Source organism: Orbicella faveolata, unplaced genomic scaffold (assembly GCF_042242905.1).
Source record: "Orbicella faveolata isolate gen_17 unplaced genomic scaffold, um_ofav_v1 contig_2, whole genome shotgun sequence".
Classification (NCBI taxonomy): Eukaryota; Metazoa; Cnidaria; class Anthozoa; order Scleractinia; family Merulinidae; genus Orbicella; species Orbicella faveolata.
In genome coordinates, this window is record NW_028301547.1 from 1,703,815 (window position 1) to 1,714,912 (window position 11,098).

The window sequence follows — 11,098 nt, forward strand, 5'->3', positions numbered from 1 at the left end:
CAAATCTTTTTCGCCGGACGCGCAGTTTTGAAAATTGTGGAGTATTCTGGGATATTCCCCAGTTTTAGCTAAGGAATATTCAGTCACGTGACGTGTTTAGACCAATCGCGTGCGAGCGAAAATATTTGATGCATTATAAACACTGCACTGTGGTAGTGTTAAAGGAGCAGTCTCACCAAGATTTAGTGCTACTTGAACATCCAATGAAGGTGTTGGTATTAATTGGAAATCCACGAGTAGTTGCCTAACCTTGCTAAAATGCACCGTACTAGTCACGAAAGTTGTTTTCAACTATTGTAGCTACGGACAAGTAGGAAAGAAGTGATCTAAAACTTGAAAACATCGGGCCGACGTTTTCAAGTTTGACAATGTTATTTGGAGGAAAATCACTAAAAATCATTGATCTCTAAGCGATTGAGTTTATGCCTTTTTCGTCCTTTTAAGGTTACATGTATTTTGTTGATGAGAGAGTGCATCCTCATAATTTTAGCATACTTTGCACAAAAACTTAGAAGACCTCTCGTGATACTGCCCCCCAAAGATGGTTTGTCAAAACCTTCTCCACAGACTAACCAGGCCTCAGCAAACTTGATGGTTTGAAAAAAAATTGGGGGTAAAAATTAATCTCCTAGAAAGGAGCGACGAAAACTATATAAAGACTTAACGATCTAAGGCTATGAGGGGCTTGCTTTTAGTCTGTCGATCTACTAAGGAGGTTTGACCAGGTTTGCTGAGGCCTGGTGAGTCTGTGGAGAAGGTTTTGACACAGGCTTCTAATTCTCTGAATTCAACATGACCGGCAAGACATTTGGCGAGGCCATGTGATATGTGAGGTTCGTATTCTCCAGATCTCCCTATTGTGGACAAATGATATCCAGACCTAAAACAAGTGTGCAGAGCACAGTAATCAGTTTAACTTTTACTGATGTTCTACGTTGATACAGTACAAGCCTTTTTATGCGAAAAAAAAAAGTTATCTGTATTACCGACAGAGACAAACTGGTTATCAGAAAGCTATCTCAAGTTAGCGTTGCGGCTACATGAGATGTTAAAAACTGATACTAAATAGTTGTTGTTTAAGTTAAAATAGGAACCAGGAACATCCAGGTACACTAAACCTGTTCTGTCTTCCTGACTACGTTTTTGAACCCAAGCATGCATCGTGTATCGACTGAGCAAAATTGTACTCCATTGAGGCCATATTAAACATCTTTTTCGCCAACCTTTTTATTTGAATTAAAGGGTCTGAGCCTAACAAACTATTTGTATTAATTGACTATAATGTGTTAATGAATTTTTCTTTAATTGGTTATATCTTAAAAATTCATTTTAAGCAGACTGGTCCTATAAAAAACGTCATACCAGGTAGGCTTAATTTTAAATAATTTTGCCTAGGACAGATAATGCCACCATATATATATGACATATGCGTGTCGATAGACCGCACCTTAAAACTCCGCTCAAATTTAAGTGTCAGCACGGTGTTCGGCGAAGAATCACCGTCTGTAGTTAATAGGTCATTGCATGCGTCCTATCTTGACGATGATTTATGAACAAGTTATAATTCGATAGTACGATACAAACTTGCGACAATTCCTAAGTTATATCGCAAACTTTGCGAGACATGCATAGTTTGCAAACGAAAGCAGCTTGTAAAAATCTTAACATGAGCGTGCCCTTGTTGATGGGAACATGGCTTTTCTGTTCGAGGTAAGAATGACGCGGACTTTTATTAAAACGCTTCTTGGTGGGTCCGTTAGTTTGATCAGTCGCCATTTCCCGCATCAGTCCTGTGTTTTTCGTTTACCAATTTTGCGAATCCAGTTTTTGAACTTCTCGAACAACTTTTTGAACAGGCCTTTCTCCGCTTCCTCTTCTTCTTTCTCTTCTTCTTCTTCTTCTTCAGCTTCGTCTGTGTCGTCATTTACCTTGTGCTGTTCGCTGGAGTCCCATTCACTATAATCCACACTATTGAACACGAATAAAGAAGCAACTTAGTGTTGAAGACGATGTCACTGAATCCTGCCATTTGAGATATTAAGTTCCATGGCGACTCAGTGAAAGGCTGCTATATACATATTAATTACTCCAATGAAAATTGTAATAATTGTTTTGAAATTTAATAAAACTATTTCAAAAAAAGATAGCTATTGTGATCTATGGCTGATCGGTCAATTTGGGCTGTTTTTTAATCCAAAAATGAATAAAAATCCTTAACGACGTATACTTTCTGGGGAGGTTTGTTTCAACACAAAGTGAAATGCAGATAACACAGAGTCGTCTGCCAAGCCAGATGTGTAGTTAATTCGATCTTTACAAATGCATGCTGACAATAACGAGAGACAATACTGGCCGGAAAGCGACAGTTTCCAAGAAGCAAAATGCCCCTTGATAATAATAAATCCTTACAAACGTAAGTCAAATAGAAAACTCTAAAATTTTCATGGGAATGTGTCGAGTCCTGGCTACAAAATGACACAATTATTATTTGGAATTAGTCTTCTAAAACATAGATGATAATTTTATTTTTAAGTCAACAATTTGATGGATTTTTTCACGCTTGTTTTTCCAGCTATAGACCAAACAAGCTCTGAAACAGACTAACCCCCTGTTTTGTCAGTGATAATACTGAAAATGTATAAAATTTCCTGTTTCACTTTATCTTTCAAGAGAAGTTGAAATAGATTGTATGATAATAGAAAAACTACACAAGGTCATAATTCCTTATGAATGGATTAGAACCATTTCAAAGAGCAATTTACCTCTTTCTTTTCTCAAATTCACCGTCATCCTGGGAGAAAAATAAATCGTCGTCAGAATTTTCCCCGTTGGCGTCATCAAACTCTCTGTTTCCTTCCCTCTCCAGCCTTGTTTCCCGGTCGTCGAACCCATTGTCGTTTTCTTCAGCCAACCTTTCTTCGATCTTGAAGTCAAAACGTTTTTCATTCTCTTTCCCGACAGCAAAAATACGCCAAGAAGAAGTGAAGATTACAAAAAGCAATGCGGTTACAAACAGTTTTTCCATTTTTAAATTTCAGGCCAACTCCTGAAAATATTCGTGTGTAGGTACGAGGAGAGAAAGTGCGATATTCGGAAATAATTCAACCGCTTTTTATACTTCCTGTTGTACGTGGGTTCGCCTTTGAGCAATTAAGTACGAAATCGGTCCTTACATGCACGGAATCAAATACGACTGACGTTAAAAACACAAAAGATTATTATTAATTGATGGCTGCCTTCGTATATTTCTCTGGCGCCATTGGAGATCAGTTGCGGTTTAAATTCGGGGGCGTATGCTGAAACAATGTGTAAACCGGCGATTGCTCATTGTACAGTCAACATATGTCTTCTTTAGAACGTTCAATAGTTTTTGAATTGTTTTGAAGTTTTAATTGTATATAGTTTTTGACAAATTGAGCTCTTTCGTGGACGTCATCATTAGATAATAGCATTTTTTTTCTGCCCGTGGTCATTGCACATGCCCAGTATCATAATTATGCTAGAAAATTACGACAAAAAAAACATACCAGACAACAAATTATTTTCATCACTTTCTCGCTTTACCTTTGTGTTCCTAAAGTACAAAACAAGCTATGTTCTTAACTTATACTGGGCGGTCAAAGCCGAGTCAAAATCGCCAGCAAAAGTTAATTACATTTGGCAAGTAAAAGACTGCTTGTGTCCATAAAATATTTAAAACTGCGTAGTTGGTTTTTTCCTGCGTTTCATGTATTTTTTATTATCAGATTTCTACACAACTCACGAATCGCCAGTTTTTGTGAGACCAAAGATTTACCTTAAATTTTAGTTGTACCGCTTTCCCAGATTTCGATTTCACCTCATACTTAAAATAATCAAAAACTTTATTTCGTCTCAGTCAAAAGCATAAATTCAAATAGATCCTGGACATCAAATTTGAGAGAAAAATAATTGAAAACTTAACACTCTCGACTTTACAAAGTTACCCATAAGTCTTTTGTCGTAATTGCCGGCATCTGGCAACCGAGATATAAAAGCAAGATAAACGATCAGTTCTTGTGAATATCAGCTATTGTTTTGACTAAAAAACATTTTTGGCTTCATTAGGTTGATAAAAGGATTCGGTGCGAACCTCAGCTAAAAACTTGAAAGTCAATATTTCCTCCAACCTGCACGCAAATTTAATTTACAGGAATAAAGAGAACAAAATAAAAAGAGTTCGAAATCACACTTGTAAATTATGTGTCAAAGGTGCACTATTCGCAAGAAAAGACATGCGTTAAGAGTAATAAAGAAAAAGAAAAACTTTACTGAACGCGCAACAAGCAGCCTGATACAGGTGTTAGAGAAATCTAGCCACGCAAATGATAATTTATAAAAGTGTAGGATGAGTTTATGACAAGACATGGCTTATAACCTCCCTTGACGACAATCGTCATGAGGTCGATTTGTGGCAAGTCTAGACTTAAAGCGGAGTTTTAATCACGCATGGAAACTTTAAGCAGAGTTCCAATCGCGCATGGAAACTTGAAGCAGACTTCCAATCGCGCAAGGAAACTTGAAGCAGAGCTTCAGAGTTCCAATCACGCACGGAAACTTTAAGCAGAGTTCCAATCACGCATGGAAACTTCAAGCAGAGTTTCAATCACGCATGGAAACTTTTGAGCAGAGTTTCAATCACGCATGGAAACTGTGAGCAGATTTTCAATCACGCATCGACACTAAAGTAAACATAGTTTCAATCGCAACTCGAAACTTTGGGAAGTGATCGATTTATACTAAACACGGATCATCCGTTTTGGGCGAACTTGTCCAAATGGCGGTAGTTCGTCAAAAAATTTGTCTGTGTGCAATACGGGCAAACAGACGGTTCATCCGTCCAGACGAAGTTCGTCTTTGACAAAGTCCGTCCCAGAAAAATTATCCGTCTCTAATATAAATCAAGCCATTCAATGCAACTTAGATAAATTTGCATCAGTTTTACTTCTTGAGAATTTCGCTTTGAGGTCCATGTTGTCAACGTATGAAAGATTCAATAATAAAGTAAATAGCAATAAGTAGTTTAGTTGCTCAAGAACTGTTTAATTCTGAATGTGAGTTAAATATTGATTACTCGGGTACAATGAGTACGTATTTACATCTTGTTTATGGATTTGTAGCATTTATTGTCCGGCATACAGCATTAGGAGGCTAGGTTATAGTTAGAGAGTTCAGTGTTTCAAAGTAACTTTAGAGCTTCAATGCAGGAAGAAGCAGTATATCGTAAATAACTAAACTACTTAGATCTAAATGAGGTAATATCCACTGAATTGACGAGCTATGAATCCAGAGATGGGCTAACGAAATGCATTTAGGTACATGAGGACTTCAATGAAATGTATGCCATGAGGGAAAATTATAGGATTTTCATGCGTGGTATTGCTTTAAGATTTTTATTACTGCATATTAATTTCAGGTATTTCTTACAGAGATGAGTGTTGTGGGGGAGATAACTGACCGCCCAACCATCCGGATGGTGTCGCGCTTATATAGAGAAAGAACAAAGGTTTGACTGTGAGCCAATAGGAAGCTTAAGAAATCCACGACGGCAACGGCAACGGGAACATCGCTAAACAAAAGGTTTGAAGAGCAAAGCAATGGCTTTACACGTGCGTTATAATTCTTAGTACATTTCTTCACCGTCCTCTGCAAAACAGCAACGTGACATGACCAAATTCTGTGTTGTCTGGAGAACGCGAACCACGACGGATAATTTTTAAAATGTATATTTCGAATTTTGTACTGTGTTCCATATTCAGTTTCGAAGTGGTTTAGACAAAGAGAAACAAACTAAATGACTTAAGAATATCGAGAGATTTGCAGGTGAAATAGTAATTTATTTTTTAATCGACGTTGTCCCCGGCGTCGCCGTCGTAGCTTCTTAAACTCCCGAATAACGTGAAATGACGATTTTCTGCGTTGTCCGGAGGACGTGAACCACGACGGCTAATTTTTTTATTTCTAAATCAAATGTTTCGCCCTGTCCCAGATTCAGTTTCGTGATAGCTTTGACAATAAGAAACGAAGGATCGAAAAATCTACGTTGTCCTCGGCGTCGCGTCCTGGTTTCTTAAACGCCTAAAAAAACAAATAATAAATACCAAAAAATAAAATATTAATACCAAGTAGGAAATGCCAGAAAAAACAATGTCAAATGAATAAATAACGATATTTAGTGAGTAACTTTCTAATACTAGTTATAGAGTAATTAGTAATCACTGAATATGCTCAAACACTCGCGTAATATTCAATATTAAAAACCTTGAAACAATACCACGCATGCTGGAAGAAACTTTAGTATACATTAAAGTGTGTGTATTAGCGTGATTTCCAAAAACTTCAATTGAATGACGAGAATAAAAAGTAGCGGAATTTTGCAATGTCACTCGCTTTATACTACACGACTGATCATTTGAAATGATGTCTGATATTTAGGCACAGCCAGTAAAGCTTTTATTCTATGCGCATTCTTGGACCATATCCCCGTCTGATAACGGAATTAACGCAAGTTATATTTTGTTTGTCAGCCCCAACCTCCCACGTGCCTTGATAATGCACGCCGATCATGTTCAAATCCAAGATTTATTTGTTAGGCGGTCAGGGGGCTCAGCTTGCAAGCGTTATTTTCAGGGGAAACCCCCCAACAGAAAATAACAAGTACTATAGAAGTAAAATAATTAACAATTATTGAACGAGGCTGAGCAAAATATAGTGATTTGTCGAAGCCGAGGGCTGAGGCGAATAAATTGATCTGCGAGACATCGACAAATCACCATACTTTGCGCGAGTTAAAGAATTGTTTCATCATTCGATCACCAAGTTTCTTTCCATTTAATTTGCTCATCCGTAATGCCGTCCGTATGTGTTTCTGCAAATAATATTCTGCTCATATTCGTAAGTGTAACCACTCTCTTGTGTAAGTTGTGTAATGGGGATCGCTTCCTTGAGCGATAGCACAGCCAATCAGATTGCAGTATTTGCATACAAGTATTAAAGTAGAATTCTACAAATTGGTCTTAAGTAAAAAGATCGAAATGAATTGTCAAGGAAAGATTTACAGCGTAATGAAGATATATACTGATTACATATATGAAAAATCGCTTCTTTGGGTTACTCTTTCGTAAATGGAATGCCCCTGGCACCAACCTAACAGTGATAAGCCCTAACATTCGTTCCCATCTGTTATTTCAAGAGCTTGTCGTTGCTGCTGTGAGCTACTCTCTCCTCTCTCCTGAGTCATTCGTTGTTCCAGCTGCACCCGGTTTTGCCTCTGAAATGGCAGTTCAAACAGTCGCTTGATGTGATTCCTAAAGCGCTCGTTGACGAACACGTACACAAACGGGTTGACGCAGGAGTTAAAGGTGACAATGACAATGCCGATGATGTAGGTGATGTTTCCGTACTCTTGGCTTTCGAGGTAATAATTCAACATGTAGATGATCAGGACTGGAAACCAAGTGATGCTGTAGACAGCGCTGACCTGAAACCAAATGAATGCATACAATTGTAATGAGCAGGTAGTGGGGAGCAGGGTTCAATAACGCAGTGGTGAGAGCGCTCACCTCTACCATCTGTGTGTTGAGATTGTTGTTGGTTCTCGCCTTACTCCGAGGGTTTTTCTTCGGGTTCTCCCGTTTTCCTCCCTCCACATGAAAACCATCTAAGGCTGATGTGGCGTCCTGACTAAATACTGTAATTTATTTTATTTATTTCTAATTTATTTAGATGAAACAAATCAGTCAGTAAGACCACAATGAAACTGATATAAGCTGAACTCTGGGGGAAAACGTATCACGCCTTGAAGACGAAAGACGAACGGCAAAAACGAAAGAAAAAGAAAGATATTGGGTTAAGAGAGACGTTATGGACACCGCATTGTTCTCACAGCTACGTGAAACGCCTGGTTTGCTATGGGGGGGGCCACAGAAACAACCATTTCCCGAAGCCCTGAAGATTATTTTCCGAAGCTTAACGCCCAAAGCTTTCCTGCTCCTCAAGCCAGGTCAAATATCGATTCGTGGGGTAATGCAGGGGGTCAAGTACTATTTTTAGTCAGAAAACCCTTCACCCCCGTTCTTTTGGGGTTTCTAGTACTAAGATCTGAAACACTAAACCCTTTTGAGTCAACCTGGAATGAAGAACTGATTTTAAGAAAAGCTGTAATTTTGTCTATAATTATATCTAGACCGTGAGGAAAATAGAGTATGTTGTTGCACAAGTTTCGCCCATGCGAAGACAATGCTGGTAGGCACCATATTTGGCCGTCAGTGGCGTTAACAGACCCTGTTTTTCCATTGATACTACAAAGATAATCTTGATTGTTATTCAAACTAAATCAATCCACTTACCGCAATCACCATTTTTGTCACGCGTTTACGCGACTTGAGAATCGCAGCTTGCGTGACGCGAGGGCTTTTTTCTGGACGAATCCAAAGCCGGCGAATGACTCGGCAGTAAAGCACAGACATAAGGACTATTGGTATCACGCCAATCAGAACCAGCCAAGAAGTGCTGTAAACACGGGACATCCATGGCTCAGGCCAGAACTCCGTGCAGAAGTTAATTTCTTTGTTGTACTGCATTGTTAAGAACAGGGGAAGGTTGAAGACAACAGCGAACACCCAACAAGCCCACACAACATACTTGAGCTTCTTCATGGTCAGCTTGCGGTTGCCATAAGGGTGAATGATGGCAAAGTATCGCTCAACTGAAATGGCCACCAATGAAAACACGGACGCTGAGCCTCCCAGCCAGCTGAAATTGCTACCAGTGAACACTTTGCAGATCAAGGATCCCAGGATGCCCTCAGGGTGCTTGAAGGCGTGGATTAGAATGAACCGGGGAGCGACAAACGCTACCACAATGATGTCCGCTACGGCCAGGTTTAGAATGAGATAATTCATAGGTGTTCTCATGGAGCGGTTGGCGAGGATGACGACACAGGACAGCGCGTTGCCGATTACACCCACCAGCACCAGGATGGTGAACACAGTTGTGATGCTGATCTGTGCTGTCAGTGACTCTGTGTAGATACTCATTACCGTCATGGTGTAACCTAAAAGTGAACAGCAAAAGTGCAATTATGAAATAATTTCTCCTCTCCTCCCCTCTTCTCTTCCCTCCATTACCCAGAAACGCCGCTTGATGAAAGAATTTAATCACTGACAACATACAATGGATAATTACAAAAATTAAAATGTTACAACTTACAAAAAAGTATGACAGGTGAAATAAGTAACCGAAAAGGACTATTACACGTTGCAATAGATACACGCAAGAATCAAGCAAAAAAGTGTGTGCTAAACAAATTTTGAAAATGAAAAAAGAATTTAAAAATAGACGACGAAAGAAATGTCCATTGAGATTTTCACAAGAAGGTTTAAGCTGACTGTAAGATGTTTATGTAAATATTTTAATATGCGCTTCACCACTTGAGCTACCAAAGTTAAATTAACGAACTGGCTCTGATGAATAGATAATCTCTTGTCGATATTAATTACTCTCTAGTTTAAAAAGAATCTTTTGTTGCCATTGCAGCGTTTACGAAGAAAATAGTCAGGATTTTAAGATTATAGACATTGATGGAACCTAACTTCAGTTAGCCATAACTTTACCAGAAATGAAAATAAGGTTAATTGTTTCCGGAAAATTGAGTTGTGAATAGACCCTTGCTCTTAATTCCATTGTAATAATTTCAATTTGCTTTCAAAAAGGGATATATTCGACAGCTTGGGAAGGACATGTTCCCGACTTAACATATTATTGCTTGGCATGTTAAATATACATGTAAAATTCATCTTTCACATCAGAACAGAGCAGAATGCTAGACAAAATGTATTCATTTCGAGCTTCATAAGATAGCTGCACTTTTTTATGTACAACGAGCTTTGATCCTTACTTTAAAGGAAAATTACTCTTTTATTCAGCTTTTATATCCTCATCCGAAAAATGAATACTGCAATTAATTTACCTTCAAGTTCTCTGCAAGGTTATATGACATCTACGTATTTCCGATAGCTAGGTCAGCTTTAACATTCACTGGCCACGAGAGTATTGAGTGAAAAAATAAACTTGTAGGCAACGGACGGGACCTTCAGGTGAAAGACAGCATGCAGAATTGAAGAATCTATTATTCCTTTCAATTAATAAACAATATTAGACGGAAAAAAAAAATGATTTGAGAAACAAGGATCTGATGGGACCAAGTCACTGAAGACATCTCGTGTCTGTCCTGTTCTGTAGATCAGGTATCGCACGATACAAAAAATAAAATTAAAAATAACTCAAAAACTGATTTTCTGTCAGCAGCGCATTGGACATAGCTCAAGCTTGAATTTGAACAAAACGCTAATGTCTTGATTCATTTTGGTCGGCTGAAAAGGTTTTGGGCAAGTCGGTGAATACGAGATGAGCACAGAACATTTTCGGAAGGTGCGGATTTAAAAACTTTTGTTTATTATGTCTGTTATTTAGAAAATAAAACAAAATAAGAAATATAGTGAAAACTAGTACTTCGCAAAAAGTATAGCAAGTGTAGGAAAAGATTTTTTTGTCCCGAAAAAGTACATTTTAAAACTCATTTTGAGATTTAACTGCTATTATTTTCTCTCCTAACTGCGGTTTAGGGCTTTATTTTTCGTTTTCTGTTCTTTTTGGCCTGAAGAAAACAAATTTGCCGGTCTAAGTAGGTTACTAACACAGTTGCATATATCTGAATTCACCACAGTTAATCCCTATAATGTTTGGATGAAGGAAAATACACGCTTAGTTCATAACTGAAAAGTCTGTTAGGTTGCCATGTTACGTGGTAGAGAGAACAACTCTTGAAATATTGTCTTTCTCCTTACGAGCGAAAAAACCTGAGCTAAAACCATTAATTTGTAATATTCAACCTTCCTATACCATAAGGTGAGAAATCTCTCTTAATGACTACACAAGACTAATCATTTCTCCACCCGTTGCATAAAAAAGACCTCTTAAATAAAGAGAGAAAAGTAAGATTTGAACAGGCGAAACTGCAAAGGAAAGAAAATACTACTTACCGTATTTAGAATTTAGAATTCGTGACTAGAACAACACA

The 11,098-nt window shown here is 38.2% G+C and overlaps 1 protein-coding gene and 2 long non-coding RNA genes across 3 annotated transcripts; 1 reads left to right on the forward strand and 2 right to left on the reverse strand.

Annotated features, from left to right (window-relative positions):
- Nucleotides 1-904: 904 nt before the first annotated feature.
- Nucleotides 905-3,199, reverse strand: LOC110058155 (uncharacterized). The gene is made up of 2 exons (XM_020764738.2): nt 2,763-3,199; nt 905-1,968 (listed from the first exon to the last, which is right to left on the reverse strand). The coding sequence occupies exons 1-2, from the start codon at nt 3,023-3,025 to the stop codon at nt 1,785-1,787; spliced, it is 447 nt and encodes a 148-aa protein (XP_020620397.2). The 5' UTR covers nt 3,026-3,199; the 3' UTR covers nt 905-1,784.
- A 1,140-nt stretch (nt 3,200-4,339) lies between these two features.
- Nucleotides 4,340-10,300, forward strand: LOC149111574 (uncharacterized). Its single transcript, XR_016207073.1, has 2 exons — nt 4,340-5,598; nt 7,211-10,300. It is a non-coding gene; the product is annotated as an uncharacterized LOC149111574 (long non-coding RNA).
- On the reverse strand, nt 5,754-7,245 carry LOC149111575 (uncharacterized). The gene is made up of 2 exons (XR_016207070.1): nt 7,165-7,245; nt 5,754-6,096 (listed from the first exon to the last, which is right to left on the reverse strand). It is a non-coding gene; the product is annotated as an uncharacterized LOC149111575 (long non-coding RNA).
- Nucleotides 10,301-11,098: the final 798 nt, after the last annotated feature.